The 24039-nt window shown below is 38.7% G+C and overlaps 1 protein-coding gene and 1 long non-coding RNA gene across 6 annotated transcripts; both read left to right on the forward strand.

Moving 5' to 3' along the window:
- Positions 1-123: 123 nt before the first annotated feature.
- Positions 124-22901, forward strand: kiaa1328 (KIAA1328 ortholog). Of its 5 annotated transcripts, none has more exons than XM_077573974.1 (12): positions 124-226; positions 1641-1897; positions 1982-2082; positions 2192-2307; positions 10911-11035; positions 11762-12117; positions 12245-12463; positions 13559-13660; positions 13772-13851; positions 14428-14536; positions 17311-17377; positions 17452-18071. In XM_077573974.1, exons 1-12 carry the CDS (start codon positions 172-174, stop codon positions 17467-17469), a joined length of 1605 nt encoding a protein of 534 aa, XP_077430100.1. In that variant the 5' UTR covers positions 124-171; the 3' UTR covers positions 17470-18071. The 5 variants fall into 5 exon arrangements, with proteins under 5 accessions (XP_077430100.1, XP_077430096.1, XP_077430099.1 ...); XM_077573971.1 differs by lacking the exons at positions 17311-17377; positions 17452-18071 and adding exons at positions 1527-1561; positions 22566-22901 and having other exon boundaries at positions 164-226; XM_077573970.1 differs by lacking the exons at positions 17311-17377; positions 17452-18071 and adding an exon at positions 22566-22901.
- Positions 2320-4260, forward strand: LOC144056873 (uncharacterized). The gene is made up of 2 exons (XR_013295130.1): positions 2320-3140; positions 3237-4260. It is a non-coding gene; the product is annotated as an uncharacterized LOC144056873 (long non-coding RNA).
- Positions 22902-24039: the final 1138 nt, after the last annotated feature.

Genomic DNA, 24039 nt, shown 5'->3' on the forward strand with positions numbered 1-24039 from the left:
GCTCCTGGAAGGGTGTGCGTCTATGGGGAAAAATACATAAAAAATGTTTAAGCCAATCGAAAGCTCTATTCTTGAAAATTTACCAATCAGATCTTCAGATTTGACTAAGAGGCGGAACTACAAGTTCTTAGCAAGGTTTGGTTCCTTGTCACTTAGGGCGGTTGTTTGAACATGGCGGCAGCTGAAAATGGGATTGTAAAATCTGGAATACTTTGGATGAACAGTGGTATGCTTTATTTATTTCTTTATTTACTTACTTACCTCACCAGTCCGTGTGGTCTCATCCAACATTTTTCCATGATGAAGTGTCTTTGCAGTACAGCGGCGACGTACTTCTTATTCAGTAGTCAAGTCAAGTATACAAAGAGCTAGCAAACAACTCGAGCTACAGTTTTGGAATACTGTACTTATTATTTTTAAGTATGTTTTTGCCTTTCTAACATTGTGTGGATCTTATTTACACTTGTCCCCTCAACACTAAAGAGGGTAAAATATCAAACACTTGTCATTGTAATGCTCTGGTTATTTATCTTGCCTTTTCTATTCAAAACTAAGCATTGTTGTTAAGACAGTTTTGGAATTAATATCTTGTATTGTATTGTATTGTGCAAGATACTATTGAATTTGGTAGCTTGCTGCTTGCTGCCATCAATTTATTACCACTGTGTTTTGAATGCACTTCATTTTATTTATTTTGTTGTTGTAATTACACTCATTTATTTGACACATTTGGACTTAAATCAATCACAGTAGCTAATCACACACCATAAGCGACACTTGAGAGCAGAGAAAAGGTTAGTCAGTGCACAGGGCGCAAATTTTGGTGTCAGGTGTTTTACTCTAGACTAGAGAAACTCAATCAGTCACGTGGTGACACAGGCGGGGTACACCTTGAACTGGTTGCCAGCCAATCGCAGGGTCCACACAGACGAACAATCATTCACATTCAACAATCACACCTAGGCACAATATAGTTTTTAATTAACCTACCATGCATGTTTTTCGGGGTGTGGGTGGAAACCAGAGTACCCGGAGAAAACCCACCCAGGAAGGCCGGAGCCTGGATTCGATCTCATGACCTATGCACTAAGAGGCGGACTTGTTAACCAGTCTGCACTGTGCCGCCCAAATGGATGATTATTTTAGAATAAATGCTAACTAATAAAATTACCACATAGCTCTTTTTACAACGCTTGGTCATCTGAGGCAATTAGCACAAATCCGGGACCTTTTTTTTTTTTTTGGTCGGTTTTGTAACATCACACGAGAGTGCTTCAAGCAAGGTAAGAGAACTTCTCTACACAAAGAAAGACATGCAAAATTCCACATCCCAATCCATCATATTACAATGTAGATAAGATAATACTTCAGTTTTTGAATTTGGACTACAGAGAAGAAACAGCATTTGAAGGGCGTTTTCGGATGCCTGTGTACATTGTACAGTTAAATTCGAGTGTGTGTTATTCAGGAAAAAAATGCGGATCTTTTTAAAAGTAATTCCACTGTCTCTGTTTACATCGTGGCAGATGAGGTATGGTGAGGTCTCTGGCATTTATTTCTGGTGAGCCAAAATGATACAGCCTGGAGAACATTTCTCAGACAACATTGTCAAACTTACTGTGTTTTGTCTCCCATCTCAGATGAAGACGAAGTGGTCTCTTGTAGGTCAGGTAACATAAATACCTCAAGTAAAAAAAGCACCAAGATGCAAGCCAGACGCACCTCTGACTGCAAGATTGACACACCATTAAGGAGAGGTGGCAAAAAACAGAGCTATGTGCAGAAGGATCAATATAGTTTTGATGTGAAGGAAAATGCGTCAGCCTTCGCCAGTGCATCTGTAACCACTGAGAACTCTCTTTTCCCAACGCTTGGTGCTATACCCTCTGTATCACAAGTAAGACTTTTGTCATTATTTTTTATCATATTTGTAAATCATATGGATGAAGAAGAGGATGTGAAATTAAATCATATTTCCTAGGTAATATCTGAACGTAGCAGTGCGCAGAGCCAAGTCAGTCTGAAAGACCTGTGTCCTGAAGATAAACGACGCATTGCAAACCTCATTGAAGAACTAGCCAGGTAGTTAGCTCACCAATCCCTGAAAGCCATTATGCCTTTTGCTTGCTTGCTTTGCTTTTTCGCTTCTTCCGCCCATTTGTATAAAAATGTTTTGTCCTTTTTTCCCTAGAGTGAGTGAGGAGAAAGACCAGTCGGTGAAGCTCCTTAAAGATGAACACGATAATTTTGAAAGCAAGATCCAACAACTCGAGCAACATAACTTGGTCATAGCACATGAAAGGGAAAGTATCCTTTCAGATATTGACAAAATATCAGTGCAATAGTAAATCTGAATTCTCCACATCCTCATTAACCAAAATAGTTCACACATGTCATAGAATGCATTGAATGAGGCAATTTTCTCATTTGCAGCAGGTTACACATCAGCTTTTATTGCATCTGATCTGATGTGAAAAAAAAATGTTAAGCCTTTTTGTGGCAACTGTCAATCTTAAACTACAGGTTTTCTATATTAGTTTCTAGTAATGAACTGTGGAACTGGTTTGGCAACGTAGTTTACACATCAGGACCATTTTGATTATGTTAATTAAAAAAAAAACAACTATAAACGGCTTGCCACTCGAGGAACGGAGGAATTGCCTATGGGCTCAAAACTTAAAGCGAGTTTTGACCAAAGGCTAATTAATTATTCCCAATTACTGTAACACATCCAGTTCAATCTGTATTATTATTTGAGGAGCATAATGTAGGCTAGCTGAGTGAAGTGATGCCTTGAGATATGAGTTTAATTCAGTGACTATGCTCAGAACTCCAAATACTTGTATCTCAATCTATCATCTTTCTCCATTGAAACAAATAGAAATACCATTAATCCGTGCCAGCCTCTCCCCAAAAACAACAAAAATATTTTTTTGATGAGGAACACAACACTTTATATAATTGTACTTTATAGAGAGTAATATCATAATCAAATAGAATGCCCACAAATTAACACTGTGTATTATGATTTAATACTTCAATTCATTTCATTGTGGTGTTCCCCGTGGTGTGCCCGCCTTGGCCACAGGGAGGCATGAAGACAGATGAAAAAGATTAGCCTTTTTCTACTGCTATTGCAGGTAACTCAGTAAAAGGCTGTAAGAATATACATATATATATATATATATATATATATATATATACATAACATGTAATTGTCTTTGTTTTATGTTTAGTTTGCCAGTAAACTTCAACGGGTGCTGGCATTGAACAGGTCAAAGCCTCTTTAGTAATTGTTCACTATTTACCAAACTTGTTTCTTGTGAAGTGAGTCAAATCAAGTTCACTGCCACCATACAGAGCTCAGCTCATATGTCAAGTTTGCCATTTGCAAGTTAAAGCACAAGCTCGGCAAAATGATGGGTGGTTTCTCAAAACTAGGGTTGTGTCACAAGGAGCCACTGTACATTATATTTGGACACTGCAATTGATATGTTACGGTATTCTTAAAGAAATGTAATACTGTCCTTGAAATCATCTCTTTATCATCATTAGATCCTATACTTCTACACAATCTAATGTGGACTGACACACAAGAAAATTACTATTTTTTTTGTGTGTGAATGCATAATTAATAGAGTCTACAGGCTTCTTGTCACATCACATTGTGCTGGTGTAGCTAATCATGGTGGATGGACCAGTCTCTGGCTGCTGTATGTGGCCATATAGAAGGAAGTCAACAGGGGGCACTGTTGTCTTAGGTAAGGTGGAATCTGGAATTCCTACTCGAGGCAGACAAATGGGGAGATTCATTTCAATTTTTTGACGCCTGCCACAGTTGTCTTTTGTAAATGCTTGCAGCTTATTTGCTTTTGTGCACAAAATCAATTTCACGGTTGGAGCAATGGCCCAAACTCGAAAGCATCTATTAAGTTTGGTATTTACTAAGAAGACTGTTGTGTGTCTTTTCAATATGTTTTTGTAACCTTTCCCTTTGCGCATTGGATGCTAGTTCCTCTCCACAAAGTGAAAACCAGAATATTCTTTATTCACTAATTTGAGGCTAACAATGTTATTATGTTTGTGTGCACCCTGTTGCCTTCTTTAAAATTCCACTCAGGTTAACCCACGGTAATCAGTTGAGCCTAAATTGCTGCAAAATATGAAGAGTAATTGACCCTGCTGGTAAATTGTATGATTGGAAATGGAAGTGCGTTAAATTAGGATGGCACAGCTCAATTAAATGTGCTCTGGCTTGCAGACTTGGCATTTACACCAAAGTTCTAAACTCCATTAAAAGGTATTTGAGAGAGAAAAATGTTAGGTTCCCAGCACCTCAGGGGGGATAACATAGTCTTTTAAAGTGTGAGCAAGAGTCACGAACGCACTTCTCGGGGATAAGGTTCCTGCACTTCACAGAAAGGTTAAGGAGACACCAAAGGCAAACACACTGAATGAGAGTCTTGTCAAATCTAATTCCATTACGCCTTAGCTTATCTTATCTAACCAAGGTTCAGGGTTGACAGGGTATAAGAAATGTTGGGCTATACTTTAGCTCTAAGCCACCAAGGATGAGGGAAAAAAAGTAACCTTGATATTTGGGTGTTCAGCTGACATTTCAAATTGAAATGAATTAGTTTCAGAAAGAAGCGATGGTTTTGTACATTTAAACGTGTTGTTAGGTGCGGAGGTCATCGTGGCGATAGCGCTCAACAAAGCCCAGCAGGAGCCACAACTGGAGGAAATTCACAGGCCATCGAAAGATGGGAGGCCTTGCTTGGATATGCCACTGTTCCCAATGAAAAAAACAGTTCATCAAGTTGTTTTACTTACAATATTCTATGGGAAGTCAAAAAGTAATTAATCCAATTTACTTTAACTTACTAATAATCAAACTGGTTTTCAGAAATGTTTACGGTTTGTAGTGTGAATACTTTTTTGAAGCTTTATATAAAAAGGTTTGTTTAAGCATGCCTTCTCACTGTCAGCCATTTTGTAAATCTGACAAAAGTAAAAACACATTTACACCCAAACACCCTTACTATCGCTAAAAAAACAATTCTTGTTAACTGGAAAAATAAACAAACTCTGAATATCGACCAATGGTCTAACCTCCTCATAAATCACATTTTAATGGAAAAAATATCTGCCTCAAATAAAAACCAAATATCAAAATTTATAGAAACATGGTCTACGTATATAGAATTTTTTAACCTAATTCCGGTTACTTAATTCTGTCTGTTAGCGAGAGCCACTACATCGTGATAACTTACATTGATGTTTCTGCATCTGGCAATTTATTATTATATTATATTATTAGTATGGGATTTTTTTTTAATGGGCTTTAGGTGAACTGATGAATACACACACGCTCGCACGCACGCACGCACATACACACACACACGCACATACACATACTCACCCACATACAAAAAAAAGGGTATATATATATATATATATATGTGTGTATATATATATATGTATATGTATTTAAAAAAAAAAAAAACATTTATTAAATTTTTTTTAATTGATTTGTTGGATTTTTAAAAAAAAAAGGAGAGCAATGATGATGTCAAATCGAATGAACAATACTGAGCTCTCCTGTGAAAAAAGAAAAAAAAAAGTAAAAACACATTGAAAAAAAATCATAAATTAACCAATGAAAATCAGATATTTCTTTTGAATTGCAGTACAACATAATTATTAAAAAAAAAAAAACTCATGAAATTAGCTTGAAAAAAAAAAAAGACTTAAAGACTTAATTTTTTTTTACACAACCTTTTGAGGCAATCGATTTTTGTGACTTTTACTGCGTCTGCACCTCTCAGCAGTTATTTTGGTCCACAGTTCATGAGGAAAGTGCTCCAGTTGTCTCAGGTTTGAAGGGTGCTTTCTCCAGATGTCATGTTTCAGCTTCTTCCTCAGATGTTCAATAAAATTTAGATCAGGTTTAGATTTCATTGTACCATGCACAGATTGAAAACACCCTGTGCCAGATGTAGCTAGGTAGCCCCAGAACATAACAGAACCTCCTCCATGTTTCACAGTAGGGGCAGTGTTCTTTTCTGGGTATGCTGAGTACATCTGTGAACATAGAGCTGATGGGCCTTTCTAAAAAGTTTCAGTTCTGCCTTGCCTGTCCATAGGACATTCTCCCAGAAGCTTTGTGGTTTGTCAACAGGCAGTTTGATAAATTCCAGTCTCGCTTTTATTGTTTTATTCTCAACAGTGCTTTCCCTCTTGGTTGTTTTGCATAAAGTTCACTTTGGCTCAAACGACAATGATGGTGCAATCTGACACTGATGTACTGTGCCACAATAACCTTTGAGCTGATCTTTAATTTCTTTATGGGATCTCTTGTTACTATTCGTGTTATGAGTCGCTTTAGTATGTCATGAATTCTCCTTCTTTTATTTGTGATATTTTAGGGGTTTTTCATTGTTTTGGTCAAATTAATGTTTTAGTCATTACAGTTGCTTTTTATTCGTTAGTTGTGTGTATGCCAAAGACTCTGAAGTCTTTTTTTTTTCTCAGTCCAGTTACATGTACAAAGGAAAAAGCCTTATTCCAATTTCCCATTTATTTAAACTTTAATGTCATATTCATGACTGAACTTAATATGACCCCAAATCAAATTGTTATGATATTTGGTGCACTTTAATGTATTGTTTTATGTGGCTTTAGTCTTGGACAGTGGTTCTTAATCGGGGTTTGATCGAACCTCAGTGGTTCAGTGAGTCAGTCTCAGGGGTTTGGTAAAGGTCAAGACACACACCCGACTCAAATGATTTGTGATGATACGCGCCACTTGGCCATCATTGGCTACAGTGCTTGGCCTATCTGTGCTGTGGGCATTCCGTCAATATTGACGGAAGGTCTGCCAATCCGTCAATGACGGACACCCATTTTGTTGACGATTGACAAGAAACTTAAAAAATTAACGCACTAAGCATTGACGGAAGGGGGGTTTTCATGCGTCAATGTAATCGCCAATTCGTCAATCTGTCAATGACGGCCGTACCATTTTGCTGACGATCGACGGATCATTGACTGATGACCACTTTGAATGATGCAAACATTGATGGACGCTCATTTTGCTGAGCAATCACCGAATGCCGGATTTGGCTTAATATTGACGGATTGACAATGACAAAAGGGTGTCCTGACTGTTGACGATTGCCGAATGACAGACTTTCAAAATGCATTGATGCGCCCACCCCTGGAATTTGGGGCGACTCAGTAGTCGACTTGTGACTTTTGTGATGGCACATCATGTGATTTCTTTATTATTGCAATCCCTTCATACTATGTCGAGCAAAAACCGAAAGTCGTCAGATGAATATGTGCAATATAAAATTCACATTTATAATGGAACGTATGGTGTTCCACAGGGTTCAATTCTGGTTCATTTGCAGTTTTCATTGTATATTCTGCCCCTGGGTTTGATTTTAAGAAAATGGTGGTGGTTGTTAAATGATGGGAGTCAGCATTCTAACTGCATGATTTTCAATGCCGAGCAATTCTAGTCCAGCACAACTCGCTATCTAGCAAAACGAAAGAATACAAGAACACAGCACTTGCTGAATTCAAGGTGAAGAGAGCCATATTTGATGGAAAGGCTACTCTCTGCTCTCTGTTTTTGTTCATTTGGAAACAATATACCCATATCTTGAATTTAGGGGGAAAATAATCTTATTTTTTTAAAATAAAGAAGGGTTCAGTGAATGTGCATAGGAAATTGGTGGGTTCAGTATCTTCAACAAGGTTAAGGACCACTAGTTTTGGGTGCTGACCGCAAAATAATTTAGATGCAGTGATTTTGGAAGGTTTCCACACTATTTATTGCTACTTTTTGCTTAGTTTTTGTTTGCGTGACTTTGATGCACCCATATTTTCTTTAGGTTCAGTTGCATTTGCAAGGTTATGCAAGCTGTCAGCTTCAATTAATTCACTATCATTGCCTCCTTACAAACACATTTCTAGGCATCAATCTCCGCCCCTTTTTGTCCTACACTCCTCTTCAGGCTCAATCTGTTTGATTCCGTGTGCTAAAGTGGCTTTAGAATTTTTCTCTCCCCCTCCTGTGCAAATTTGTTCCTCCTTGAAGTGGATTTCATAATTTCATTTGAGCCTCAGCCTGACAGGAAAGTGAATCATTTTGACAGGCCTCTTCAACCCAAGCCCTTGATTTTGAGTATTTTGGGAGCAGGGGGGAGGAGTAAGTCATTGTTGGCAATTTGCAACGCTGATGTTAAACCATGGGCTTGCCGAGTACTGTACTTGGCCCTTGGCTGATGTCCAGGGATGTGGAGAACGCCTGTTTTTTTTTGTAGCATCAAGCACAGAAGCGGAATCCTGTTAGTATTGCTCTTCTTGGATCAGATTGCCTACTATAGTGCTTGTTGTTCAGGGACCGCATGTCCCTGTCGCCATATTAGCATGCTTTACCTTCATGTACAGCGATAGGATTCTGGTGCACAGCAAGACATTCTTCATTGTGTACTTTTTTTGTGTGTTGTCTCTCACCCAACTATTGGTATTCAACGTGTCATACGGTATTGTATATTTATGTCACGGTCACGGGGGGCAATTTGTTTTAGGGTAAGAAATCACAGGAAATTATTTTTTATTGTAATGTTTTGACATATGAACAGCATGCATTTTGCAGCCCACAACACACTCAATCTTTGAACATGGTGAATGTCTCGCTGTGTACGCATATTCAGTATCTCCCCTCCAAGACCCTTCCTTATTCATGCTGCATAAATAGACCTCCCAGCAACGGTTTACATGATGTGATGTCCTTGTGATGTCCTTTCATCGAGCAAGACTTCCATAGACATTATCAGTGGGGGGGCAGGCGCCATAGTTAGATGAAGGGTTCAATCAACGTGTTTCCTCGCATTTCTCAATGTTTATGGAAGCTGCCGCATTGCATTTGTCTTGTGTCTGGTCCTCAATTCAAAGTTGTCCCCCCTCTCTTTCCTTCCCCTCCGTTTCATTTCCTCAACCTGATTGAAGTCCTCTAACAACCAAAGTGTTTCCTTATGGAGTGCTCTGCCAACTATTTCTTCAATACGACTCTACTTTGAACTTTGATTTCCTCTTAATATCTGGGCTTTTTTTTTTTAAACGGATGCTGAGAAACTCATCAGCTAGGGTAGCAGGGCCACCATCATAAAAATATATGGCCTGGAGGAAACACACTTTATGGTCAGCTTGGGTGGGAGTGTGTGTGCACGACTTACTTTTATTGTAGCGTTTGTGTGGGAGTGTTAGTGCAGGTGGGGAAATTGTGCTCTCGTGCCTCAGTGTGCTAGTGTGTGTGTCCTAGAAAGTCGGAGTAAGATGGAGGTTGATTATTGAATATGTATGAGTTTGTCTGTGTATCTCGTACTCATTATCTTTGTATGTGCTGGTGTGGTGCGATGGTGCTACTGTCATTAGTGGGCTCCTGGGGCGCAGCAGTAGTTCCGCTCCAGATTAGTTTTCTTGTATCTGCCAACTCTCTGTCTGGCAGCGAGCCGGGTATGGCGCTGCCCAGCTCAGCTCAGCGCAGCATAGATCGAACCAGATGGTGAAAATTCTGTGCTTTAACACAAACTCCGATTTTCTGGCCCCTTTTTCGATCTTTCTATACTTTTCTGGTCAAGCATGTAACTGTTTGCGGAAACAATGGTTTAATATCAGGTGTCCATTATATCTAGTATATCTTATTCCCCCAAAGAAAAGTTTTTCCGTACAAAAATGACTGATCTGCAAAGAGTGACCTTTTAAAGCAGACATTTTTTTTAAAGCAGCGTTGGCAAAGCGGTTAAACCGACTTTTTATGATAGCGTCCTTACTATTTCATCAGGATTGTAACAGCCTATGTTAGTTTTCGACTCTATTCTCACGTGCAAAATTTCATCTCAGTCCAGGGTTTTGGTAGACTGGCGCCCGTGTGCTTGGTGTTAAAACTGGCACAATAACTCTGAATCATTGTAGAAATCAAATCATTGAACGAATTGTAGTCATTACACTCATGCATAAAACAAAAAGCGTAAACAAAGTAGCCAACAGTTTCTAGTGCAGTTTAGGATGTAGAATCCAAATATCTCTTTAGGTTTACTCTATATGCTCCTGTTTTCTTGTAATTTGAGATAGGAAAAAAAGTAAAGTACAATAATAATCTAATACCATTTTTTTTTTTTGCTCAAAACAAAACAGAATTTTTTTTTTTATGCCAGCAGCTGTATTTCAAACCAAGAACGCTTGCCCACTAAAAAATATGCCTAGTAGCCTACCAAAATGCCCCCCATCCCCTCAAAAAAACATATAGCGCGTAACAAAAAAACTGTAGCATATGGGACAAATGAATGGTACCACTGTCTTCAGTGCAAAAAACTGATCTAAAAAAATTGTCGCCTACTGTCATCTTAAAAATATTTTAATAGTACCCTCGTGGTCACAAGGACGCACAGTTGTGGGTGCAAGGCGGTCTCCAATTGCCCATGTCACATGCACGGCCAACTTCATCATCCGCAAAGGGAGGTCTTGCAATTTACCAGTATAAACACGTTTTGCATACGCCAATTTGTTATGGCCAGATCAGTGAGTATACTTTGCTTTGTTAACGTTAAGTTGGCTTGCGCGTCAGCCATCAACTGTCCTGATTTTAATGCAAATGAGAAGAGCCGCTATGATTGGCCAGGACCCAGCTACTTTTTATCCAACAACGGCGCAACCACCCTGTTACGTCCAATTCTACCTGTGCAAAGTCTACAAAAATACCCCAAAAAATAAAACTCCACCCACGCAAACAGTTAGTCTGCGCTTTGCGCTAGACTTGGGCTGGGAATGGAAATAGGGCACCGGGGATCAATGTTATGTTTTATTATGCCAATTTTCCTTAATTAACGGTGTGCTAGGCCTCCAGCAGCAGTACAGAGAGTGTCAAGAGCTGCTTGGGCTCTACCAACAATACCTTACACAGCAACAAATCAAGCTCAACCAGTCCATCGCTGAGCTTAGCCAGGCACAAGCTCACTATAAGGTATGGTACAGATAGACTTGGTGTGCTTCTAAAGGGTTCATTGAGACCTCATGCAACAGCTCATTTATGGCTAAGTGCCAAAATAATGCATATCAATTGACTGTAGAAGTCCCCTGAAGTCACTTGGTCCGATATGATTACACCACAGTAAAACTCTCTCAAGGTCACACTTGAGAAGGGAAGACACTCTTCAGCCTGAGCATCTGGAGATAGAATAGATGACATGGCCAACCTCATTGTCCCTCCGTGGCTCTGAATAATGGGTGTTTGCCTGCTCCCTGACCCTTAGCAAATGAGTCACTCTCTCCCTTCCCCAGTCAACTATAAGATTAGGCTTTTCCTCCTTATGTTTATCTCATAATGTGCCTGACCTTGGTTTACCTGCCAGTAATGCTCAGTTGAAAATTGGCCTCTTAATCTTGCCGCCTCTGTCAGGTCTAAACAGGATATGGTAAGCGGAATAGTACGGTACACGCCATTGTAATTATGTGCAATAAAAGAAAACGACTCAAAGCAGACACGTGGGGAACATTTTTACCCGCACATCTGCGCAAATTGAGTGAATGGTGCATAATTCAACACGGACAAATTTCACTTTTGGCCAGCCCTATATTATGCTCTATTGGTTATAAAACAGCCTTGTCTGTTGGCTGAAATGCGGCATACATTTTTTAGAAGCCTCCTAAATTGGTTGAAAGACATTCATTACTTTGCTTGTGTGTCCAGGTGCTGAGCAGTGAAGAAGCCATTAGTGAAACTACTAGCCATGCGAATGGCCTACTGTTTGATGGCTCATACCTCAGTCTTGCTGCTACTCAAACACATCAACCTCAAGCGCACAGGAAAAGTAGTGAAAGAAGAGGAGCCTTGCATGCTGTCAATATTTCTAAACCTGCTTCCTATTTTAGTAAGAATCGTCCAGCTGATGCTGGTGAGCAAACCCGCGAGCATCAGGTTCAGACAGGAGAATCTGATATGAGGCACTATCTTGGGGATTTCCAAGACAGTGGCTATGGCACCCAGCAACGTAGAACAAATGGCCATTCCCTTGAGAACAGCTGTGAGAGAACCTTTAGCCAAAGGTACTGTTGTTCTGAAATTCTAAAACCCACACTATGTTCAGTTCTTCCAAATTTAATAGATGTCAAGATGACACTTTTTAAAAAATACATCTGTTATCAAACAAATAATACATACATTTTCATACAGACCGCATGTTGAGAATGACTTGGCCGCTGAGAATAAGGAAGCTATGACCATGCCGCTACTTGCTTGTGGGGACTGGGAGGAGAAGAGGCACCAGCTGCTGCTGCAGAAGATGCAGCTGGAGATGGAGAGAGAGAAGCTGCAGACACGTCTGGCTGAGCAGGAGGAGCGGCTCAGCAGACAGAATCAGCAGCTGTGCCAGTCACGTCTTGACTGCCAAAGGTAGATTCCAAAAACCTAAAAAAAAAAAAGTTTCTTCACACAGGATACAGTTACTAACTGTTTATTTAATTTGATAATCCCACTTTGCAAAAATATGAAAAGAATGGATAGATAAGGCCAAATTCCACTGAGGGGCCAACATTTGCTAGCCTGGAAATCAGGACTCTCCCGCAGAGTGAGTTTGGTCAACCGCCCTATCAGTCGCATTTCTGAGGCTGAGCAAAACTGAGCTAACAGACAGTGGAATGAACCAATGAGTGAAGAGCGGACGTGACGTCAGAAAAGCGACTCGTTGAAGTCTTTTTTTTTTTGCATAAAAATTCAACATTTTTGGGGGGGAAGAGAGACAGTAGTGAATGACATCCTTGTTGAATGTCGTTGCGGGAAAAACTTGAAGAGTGACGTTGCTCACGAAGACGACGTCACGCAAGTAGACGAATTTGATTGGCCCGGCCTGTTTTCGGCTGGTGCCGAATCACCGTCTATGGATGCCTGTCCAGACCCACTTTCTTTTTGAATAAAATGTGTGTGGCTTGTCAGGCTAAACATTTGCGACGCTAAAGCACGTATCCCACTGAGGGATGAATGTTTGCTACGCTAGCGAGTGTTTATTTCATGTTGGAGTTTGTTCAAGGGACTAGCGTTTCTCTATGGTTCTCTAAACAGTCTTAAAAAGTCTTAATCGTCTTTCATGTCGCAAGGAAATCATGAGAATGTTCAAATTTTTTTAAGACTCAAGACTGTTAAGAGAACCATTAAGACTGTAGAGAGAATGTTTAGGAAACGCTGCAACCTTGAACGAACCCTGACGTGAAATCAACATTCGTTAGTGTCACAAATGTTCGCCATCAGTGGGATACAGGTTTATTGAAGAATTTAAGTTTTTGTGACACTAAAGAATGTTGATTTCACACCAGGGTTTGTTCATGGTCACAGCGTTTCCTAAATGTTCTCTAAACAGTCTTACTGGTTCCCCAAACAGTTTTAAAGGTCTTTCTTGTTGCAAGGGTTGATATCAATATTCACAAATGTTAATCCCCCAGTGTGATATGTACTTCATTGTTGAAAAACTATTTATTTGCATGTTCATATTAGGTTTCAAGAAGCATGCCATGAAGCTGCTATACTCAGCAGCTCCTTTGTTAACAACGGAACGGCACAGGCAAACCCCCCTCATGGCCAAGATTTACCCCCCAGGTAAAACAAGTAGCTGAATAAGATACATCTGACCATGAACACCATTCAAATAATTAAATTATTGAGGCTTGTTCATGAAAATTGCTGATGTTTGTTGCATGTGTGTGACAGAGAGAATCATCCCACACGACAAAGCTTGCATGACAATGGTTCACAAACTGCCCCGTTGGATAAAAACTTAAATTTTTGTGGTGAGTTGATATTTTTTCCAGTTAAAAATAAACATAATATTGTTACTTGTCACAAACCTGAAATTCCACATTATGCCACATTTATTTTACCAATTTATCTGAGGTAGAGCTAATAGAAATTGTTTGGAAAAGGGTCAGCACAAGTACAACTTGGAAAGTGACTGAACAAATGTTCTGTCAGTTATGTTTTTAAGGGCCAATCAGATCAACAAATAGGTGGCACCACTGCCAAATAGTCATTTACATAGTGCTAGCTTGACAAGCAGCCAGCTATTTTGTGTTCATGCCAGTCAGGAAGAGTGAAAACATCCATGTCATCAAGAACAGCTTTCAGTACTCTTCTGTTAATAAAATGGTGTTTGCCAGTTCTGATTTAGAAGCGTGCAATTTTACTTTGCTGTCATCAAAGAACTAAAGTCGCTATCTTGTATCTCCTCATAGAACACAAAGTTGTAGGTTGAGCTTTGGCAAGAGTGATTTAAAAAAAAATGTATTTGTATATCTGAATGGTAACTTATCTCAGAGGTGAGCTCCTCAGGTGACGTTGTTGTCGCCATACTTTACATTTCTCACCAGATGCTAGAGAGCAATCAACAAAGGACACAGCCACATCCCCTGTAGAGTTCCCTACAAGCCCTGCCGAGCCCAATGTGGGACCTGTGACTCAAAAGACATCTGAAAATCGGTAACCTGTCTACTTGACTGTACAATTTGCACACAAACAAAGTGAAGAAACGTAAAAGTTAGTGCATACTCTGCTTGTGCATGTGTCTGACCTACGACAGGATCTACTGTATGTTCTGTATAAACATTCAGTGTTCTCCCAGGAACAATGCTACAGGAAATAATTGTATCACATTTTAAACAGGGTTTTGCAGAGTTTCCATTTTCCAGGGTAAATTTTGACACATCTTAGTTCAGCTAACTTTTCGGCTGTGAGATGCTAAAGGAATTTTTTACTAGGCTAGCTAGCACTGCGGCCAGCCTGTCAGGAGACATGCTGCGTTCCATTAGTCCGCCTGGCAGGGACCTTGCAGCAGGTGTAATTGAACAGACTTGTGGATGCACACACTGCCCTCCCTCCTTTCTCTGCAACAGTAATGAGACGGAGAAAGCAAGAGGCAGCGCTGTTAAAAGCAAGTTTGAAGGGGAGTTGAGGGTGAGCATTGTGCAAAGGGAAAATGCAAGGCACAAATTTGAAGCTGGTGTAGGACTCAAATGTGGTGATGCTCTAATATGGATATTGAGGGCAGGTGCCAATAATTTAAGCAACTTTTTCCCCTTCGAAATCATGCATGACTAAAATTTGTTTTTGTGTAGTCTATCTTTCTCTGCGAGAATATTGAAAGCAGTACTGCTGCTGGCATTTATAATCTTTAATTGGCATGCCTTGTGTTCCTCTGTACTATCAGATTTTCCTTTTTAGATTTTCAGAGTTTTAGATCTTAAGAGATACTCTTGCTCAGTGATTCTTAACTTTGTTGGAGGTACTGAACTCCACCAGTTTCCTATGCTCATTCATCAAACCCTTCTTTATTGAAAAATAGCTAGCTAGACTAGAATTGTTCAACATGGCATTGCAAATTATGCAGTTAGAACACTGACTCCCATCACTCAACTCGACTATATTTGTAGAGCACTTTAAAACAACCACCACTGTTTCTTAACCCCTTCAGACCCGCATTTTTTTCTGCTGGGCAATCTTTTTTTCTTTCTTTCTGATTTTGACTCCTTTCCCCACATAAGATCAATGATTTTTTTTGGGGGGTGTTATCTCATGTCTTTATTTGTTACAGTGGACGGCAGAAATATATGGCTGTAACGTGTTACTTACCAAGCTTATATGTAACAATTTTAACATGATCATCATCCAAATCAACTTGCCATTGTGAATGTTTAGCTAGGATCCAATCATGAACCAGAAGTGTTGACATCATCCAAATTATGTGTTTTATTGGTTTAGACACACAAATATGTCATGTCCACTGCAAACATTTATGGCCTCAGAATTGAACCCTGTGGAACACCATATGTTCTGTTATACATGTGAACTTATATTCCACATATTTTCCCGAACACTTTTCTTTTATGATCGACATAGTATGAAGGGATTACAATAATAAAGCAATCACACGACGTACCGTCAGAATTGCCACAAATTGACGACTGAGCGCACCAAAATCCCTGCAGCACAGATAGACCAAGCATTACAGCGGGATCACCTGCAGCCAATGATGGCCAAGCGTGGCATGTCATCACAAATCATATGAGTCGGTTGTGTGTCTTGACCTCCGCCAAACCCCTGAGACGGACTCACTGAATTCATGGGGTTCAGTCGAGCCCAGGTTAAGAACCACGGCTCTAGCTGCTATACTGTATAAGATGTTCTTTAAGACAAACAAGGATAGAGTTAGGACTCCTCACAAGACTTATTCATACCTTTCCAAGGACGTAGACTTCTAGGCCTTTTTGAGACTTTCCCATCTGTCTGTATCTCTCTTGCAACCTGCTGATGACACTGTGACACTCCCAAGCTCAGTGGCTACGTCCCTCTGAGAACATCCTGTTTGAAGCCTTGCACTGCCGAGGTACTCTTTATCATTTGTTCGCAGTCACCGTGGTCTCATGATATTGATATTTGAACAGCGTTATGGCAATTAATTTTACGAGTTACACAAAGCTATTTTACCCAGCAACAACGTGCCCCTATGGGCTGTCTGATCTTAAACCGTTCAATCTTGATGTGCAAATTGCCAAACAAAGCTCGGGTTAACATGAAGTGACCTTATTAATCCTTTCATGAATCCTGTGCCAGTTAGTAATGAGACAGTTCCATCTCATCTCCATCTTGCCTGCCATTACACGTGTGCTATTGATTGGTTGGGAAATTGACATGCGGGATATATGCTTTGGACGTTATAGTTTTTTTTTCCTTCTGTCTTACTGTTTGGACTGCAAATGAATAAGGGCACCCGGGTGAGACGGCTATCTTTAATGAAAGAGTGCAGTGAGAGTTACAAGCGAGGAGGCATGCAGAGGAGTGTGAACATATTTCAAACTAAATGGAAGGAGCACTGCATACATGTTTTGAAAGAATAAATCAGTTTTATTTGACCTAAAATATGTAAAAATAAATGAGTATTGGGCGACTGCAGCTTCATCCCACATTGCATAAACACTTTTCTTAGTTGAATTGATGACTCTAAATTGCCCTGAAGTATGAATATGCTTGTGAATGCTTCTTTGTAGAGATATTGGATAATACTTTTATTTTTCAGACTCCTATCAGTACTCAACTCTTATACCAAGTTTAAATACCGCTAGTACTTTTGATAGATAACATTTCCATTTAAAAACAATGACAGATAAGTTAAAATAAATACTTTATATATCGCAAAATAGCATTTTATTTAAAATTCCATGAAATTAATGACAATTTTCTATTATTCTAATTTGTAGTTCCTCATCGGAAAACGGCCACAAGAACATTGGCTGCCGACATGAGTACCGATACTTGAAAGGCCGGGTAATTTCACACATTGCGCATCCCTAATATATACATATTTGGGCATTATTACCTAACAAGTGATGACCTTTCAGTGTTTCCCACAGATTTGAAATCTACTTGGGGGGGGGGTATGCGTGGTGTTCTCAGCCCTGCTACTTGCGTCTCCTCTAACCTCATGATCCTCAAGTGAGCGACTGCAAACTAATGTTATATGCGGTATATCTGCTTGCGACACTTTTTTAAATATATATTTTTATTGCATTTTCTTGAAATCTACTTGGATGGTGGCCAATTTACTTGGGTGACATGCCCAACATGGTGTGGGAAACACTGCGTGTGTGTGTGTTTGACTGACATTCTTTCACATCTTTGCCTTTTAAAGTGGAATCTCCATGGTCGAACCCAATCAGTTTTCATAACCTGGCCAACCTCAGATTTTTACATGTCTTGAAATGATGTCACCACCAAAATAAATAAATGGAAGTTGAATGAATCTGTTCCAGGGTCAAACTTTTGTCATTAAAAAAAAAAAACATTCTAAATAACATTTTTACAATTGCAAACTTTAATACAAATGCAAAAAGAAGCCAACCAATGAATAATCAAATTAGAGATGTTTAGTACCTCTTTTTTCAAACCGATACACATACGTACGAAGTAGTTAATGATACTAATGACGTATACCACTAATACTTTTGATATATAAAATTTCCCCCCAAAATTATTTTAAAGAAATACCTATTTCCATAAAATTGCACGTAATTAATTGAAATAAGGCGATACATGATATTGATACTCGCCCATTCCTAAATGAAACTATATAAAACTAAACTACACTCTGGTTACATTCAAACTAGCACCCTTCAGTCTGTTTCAATCGAAATGGCCTTGTATTTTTTGTTTTTGTTTTCTGTTGCAGCTTGTGCGCAGTAATGTAACAACATTAGTCTCTGAGAGCATCACGTTTTCAGCGTGCAAATGAAGATGATGTGCTTAAAGTCATGTTTTTTCAGTGAGTGCATTCGGCTTTTTTTTGCTGGTGTATTGGAGCGCGATAATTGTCCATATAATAATTAGTTTTCCACAAACGGCAATTTTGCTAAATTTTGGGCCTATTTGTGTTGAATCATTTGCTGCTTTGTTCTGCTCAGCTGTACAGAAAAAGTTTAGTTTTTAATTTTAATTTTTTATTAAAAAATTTTTTTTTTAAATAACTTTTGTGACCACTAAGAAAAGTGGGCCATATCTGGTGTTTTGTTGTGTGAACACAAAAGAAACCAGAAGCTACACGGACATTTTTGCAACCCATCAACTGAATTATTGATGTGGTCGTTTAGCCAAATTGTGCTGAGCAGCCAGGACAGACACACGTGCTGTTTTTTTTGACTACATTGACTGACAGAACATCTGTTCCTGCCCATGCTGATTCTTTTTTTTTTTTCTTCCAAGAATACAGACTGCAATGACAGATTTTCAGGAAGTCCCTTGAAGTGTATTAATATCTGACTACACCTCAAAGTGTAAAGTCACAAAGTCTCTGTGCAATTGAATCTCTACTGGGATTCTTTTCTGCCGTATGCCACCCCTTTGCCCCACCCTCTCTCCCGCACCACTCTGACCAAACTGTACCCCCACCCCCCTTGTTATAGATTGTGACCGCCATTAAGTGCTGCATTATTCATTACCAGCATGTCGTTTGTTGATGGATGGCTGTTTGAGAGCCCTGTCCGTTAAATAAATCAACAAATAAAAATGCAAATTCTCACATTTCGCGAGACGGAACCTCGCCAAAGTCCCTCCCCCATGTTCCCTCTCTGCCTTTCTCTGTATCCACAAAGCTGCATTTGCTTTCCAGCTCTCAATTTCTCTCCCTCTCTTGGCCAGTCACTCTCACTTTTGCTCACTCTCTCCTGCGCCTGTTGACAGGCAGGAAACCAAATGAGGGAAATACATGAACTTAGTCTCTCGCTGTGTTTTTTAGAATGTATTTATTTTTATAGTTATCCTTGACCCTCGTAAGCTTTCACTTGAACTCAAACATGTTCACACTTTAGTTCAATTTTCAAGAAAAAGTTTCAAGGCTTTTTGGGTCCTTCCTAACCAAGTCAGGAAATGGCCTTCACAAATGAGTAGGAGCACAAATTGACCTTAGTAATACTGTAGAGAGAAGCTTAATTCATAAAACAAATAACAACGATAAAACAGATATAAACGTGACAACATTTATTGTGCAAATCTAGTCAAAATCCTTGGTGCAATATTGTGCAAACAAAAAATAATACTGCTGATAATTTAAATTAAAACAGTACAACTTGCTTTTTGTTAAAATATTGTTTTATTGTTAAATCAAATGTATGTGTCTATGTATTGATTAACCTTTACTGATTTTGTTTTCAACCATAGTAAAGAAGGCAAGTCGATTAAATTAGATTAATTAAATCTCAAACGTCAAAACTAACACTTGGCACTCAAATAACATTGCTGATAGATTGGATTGGATTTACTCATGGACAATAGTTCGGGTTTCCATTTGTATTTGGTAAGCATATATGTCCACTTTTATGTTAATTAACAAGTGTGTGAAAAGTTAGATCGAGAACAGATATAACGTTATATCTAGAACAGATATAACGTGTTAATTTGAAATTGTGATTAATTACCATTGTTGGGAACATTATTTAATAAAATAAATTAGTTATAGTTACTCATTACTTGCTTAAAAAGTAAGTGAGTTAGTAATTGAATTACTTCATAATAAAAGTAACTCGTTACCAGGCAAAACTATTTTCACTACTTTTTAAAAATATTGTTTTTGATCAAATAATTTGGATTTCTTTTTAATATTATTATTATTATTGTTATATTTTATACAAGGAATTAAAATTATGTCCAGGCTACATAGGGTGTTTTCATTTGTTTTTGTGAATATTTATTACACAAATGCTAATAATAAGAATAAGAATTCATTAGATTTGGAGTGGTGATGTATGTTCTACCAATGCCAGTTTCTACAGCAATCATAATAATAATAAAATAAACACTGGATATATGGTGATTTGTGGCACATATGTCATCTATAGGTAATTTGTAGACAGTCCTAGCCCATTTTTATGATTGTTGCAGGCTAAAATAATCAAAATCATTGTCATAACTACTACATTTCCTCCTCAAAATCATCAGCTTGCACTTAATTTTTTTGAAAAACATATTTTTGTACACTTTCAATTAAGAGAGTAGGGTGATTTATCTTCAGTTTATAATTCTACACATTTAAAGACATGTTTAATTATTGATTTACGTCAGAAAACTGCCCTAGTTTTGCATCATTCACATACAATTCTTTCAGTGCTCCCGACAGACTTCAACTCCATCATCTTCGTCAGTGTGATTTGCCAAGATTGGATATTTCTTTCAACACTTTTCACATGTTCAGCACTTGTGAAATAAGAGAAATACAATTGTTGGCGCTATTAATTACACGAGGCGAGTGTGTCGCTATGATGACTTACCGGTATCTCTTGTTTATCGCTGTTATGGTGCTTGTTGATTCACGATGTTAATGGTTCTTGGTGGAACAGAATTGTCAACAAATCGCTCCTCATGGCGTCTCTTTTTCTGCAAATCTCTACTGTTATTTTTTATTAATGTCACTCTTGTCAAAGTCGTCAAACCCGAATCAGTTCCACTTCCAGGCGAGGGACGTGGACGCTTGCTAAAATGCTAAGCCTTAAGCTCCAGAAGGAAGACGCGTACGTCTGCCACGTTGTGAAACGCTTTCCGCGGCACTTCCAAAATAAAAGTCACTATACATACACATACACTATACACGACTATACAAGACACTTTTATTGTAACGAGGTCCGACAACAACAGTGCCGTTAACTGTGCGCAAATTACATTTTGAGAGCACAACGCCATGTAAGCTTACTTCGAGCCTTGAAACTAATAAACGAATTGTAACGCAACACATTTCACATACAATAACAATAACGGCGTTTCAAATATGGGGAGAATAATTAGATAGATTAGTCAGTTTATGGAAAAAAAAGAACGGAGTTACCTAACGCCGTTGATTTAAATGCCAGCATTCCCAACACTGTTAATTCCGATAATTGTAATCGACTGAGAGCCCTTATGAATAAACAGTATATTATGCATATATGTATGCGACAGGGGCATTAAGTTAGTTTAAAACTGCATACAAATGGCATTAAAAGTGCTAAAATAATTTGTTTAAAAACCAAAGAAAAATAATGTAAAATGTTAAGACACACGTGATACACTCAACCTGTGACACGTATGGCAGCTTGCAAACAAGCATTTATTTTATTTGTGTTACTTTGTGGGCTACTGTTGCATGAAAAAGTAACACAGAAAGGTGAAGTGCGGGAATGACGTGGTAATTTTGTCTACGGATGAATGCAAACGAAATGGCAATAAAAAAAAAAAAGTTTTCTCCCTTCTCTGTGGCCCGGTACTAAATGATCCGCAGCACTTGTGTTTGGGGACGGCAGAACAAGCGCATGCCAAACGTGGACCTCACCTAGGGGAGCTGTGAGCAGCGCTGCATGTGATGCAAATGGATGCAGCTTTAAACGAGCTGAGAATTATGTTAGCAACCTCAGTGGAGCATGCTTTGAAGAATTCATGTTTTGTATTTGGAATGGTTGTCCTTCCAGTGTGTATACGTTGAATAATTTATCAAGCCAGACAGACTGAGGGATTGAATCTCTATTAGCCTAATCTTCTTTGTTTTGCTTTATTTATTTCACTGCACATTCCCTCATTTCTATTCCAGGCAACAAGGCAGCAGGTTCTCTTGCTCTTTGTCCCTCTCATACTTACAAGAAATTGTGTACAACTGTTGGAGCACACCAGTGGTTTTGGCTTGTTAAAGCTGTTTGTTAGGGATCAGACCGTAATTCAGCAAGCAATATAGTCATTTCCTTTTATATTAATGGTGTTAACAAGCAGCGCACACTCCACGTATAAGCTGGCCACTTGATTTCTGGTGCGAGTACGCCACTTCACTCACATTTTGCTTAAGTTTGAGCTTCGGGTCTGTCAGTTTGTTTCTTGTTGTTAGTGCAACCATTCCACAGTCAACTGGAACATGACGGGCTCTGTTTTAAATCAAGCCGTGCCCATGAAATGGCACTGAAGAAAGAAAGTGAATTAAACAACAGCAACATTTTTTTCCCCCCAGGTTTGACTTCTCTGCGGTTGATTTATTGGATAACTTTAGTCCCGTTGCGGCACATGAGCAACGAAAACCATCATCCTGGAGGCTCAAATCTTCACAACGTGGACCGGTCCTCACGACACCCAAACCAATCTGCACAAGTCTGCGTACCCCGGTGATGCCTTACCGTCTGAATTGCCTGCAGGACTTGGAAGAAAGCCAAATATTAGAAGATATTTTCTTTATTTGCTGACAAGAATTGTGAAACTTAGTTGTCTTAAATAGATTTTTTTAAATTAGAGATCAGTATGTTTTGGAGTGAAGTCATATTTTCAATACAAATAAACCATTCATAAGATACGCTTGTAGTCTTTTTTTTTTCCCCCTTAAAGGGATACTTGACTCATTGAGCCATTTTCAGCAGTAAAAAGTTAACATTTTGTCCAGAATTAATTATTTTTTTTATTAAAAAATTAATAACTTCATTATTTTTCTTGTACAATTAATAAGTTTAAAAAAAAAAATTTATTCTTGCTGTCGACTGAAGATGGACATCACCTGTGCTGAGGAAGTAGGTAATGACCATGACTCACCTGTTTTCTGGGTTTGGTCACAACGAAGCCATGATTGGTCGTTACCTTCTTCCTCAGGTGATGTCATCTTCAGTTGACAGCAAGTTACCAAATTCATTCTGGACAAAATATAAACTTTGCTACTGAAAATGGCTCAATAACCTACAAAGTAACATTATAGTGCTGCCTTGAGATTTTGTTGCTTTGATTTGGGAGCAAAACATTTAACTGTTCATCTAAAAAAAAAAAAAAACACCCTTTTTGTTTATGCTATGTTAATGCTAGCATACTTTACAAAACACTATGTAAGAGCTAGCAAATAGCATTGCCAGTTGCTGTTTTTAAAACAGATATTTGAACACAAATTGTCCATCAGCAGAGGTAGGCAAACAATATAATCATTTATTTCATCATCTGCTAACGACTAATATTACAATTTACTGAGTCACTTACAGTACTTAGTTGTGACAGTCGTTTTTGTGTGTTTATTCATAGCTATTATACTGCCCTCGGTGGCCAAGTCACATGCATCAGGTGGAGACACAATTAATCATAATGCATGAATGGTTCAATACTTTAAATTCTGTTTAGTTATGTTAACTTAATACTATATGTTTTATAAATGTAAACAGTGTTTTTGTTAATAAACACATAACAAAAATTTACGTTTTTTTTCGGGGGAGGCTGGAATGGATTAATGACATTTTCAGTCATCTCAATGGGGAGCAACAAATTAAACTCTTATTTCAAGTAGTGTTGTTCCGATACCGGTATCGGCAGAGGCTCCGATACTAACAAGTGGGTAAGTGAGTACTAACAAGTAACATGCCGATACCATTCATTCTGACGCTAATATAGGATTTTGGATGCAGCATCTTGTGTCTTGCTCATGCACGACATTCACTGATGTGTGACAGGTTCACTGC

The sequence above is a fragment of the Vanacampus margaritifer genome, chromosome 8, assembly GCF_051991255.1.
Source record: "Vanacampus margaritifer isolate UIUO_Vmar chromosome 8, RoL_Vmar_1.0, whole genome shotgun sequence".
NCBI lineage: Eukaryota > Metazoa > Chordata > Actinopteri > Syngnathiformes > Syngnathidae > Vanacampus > Vanacampus margaritifer.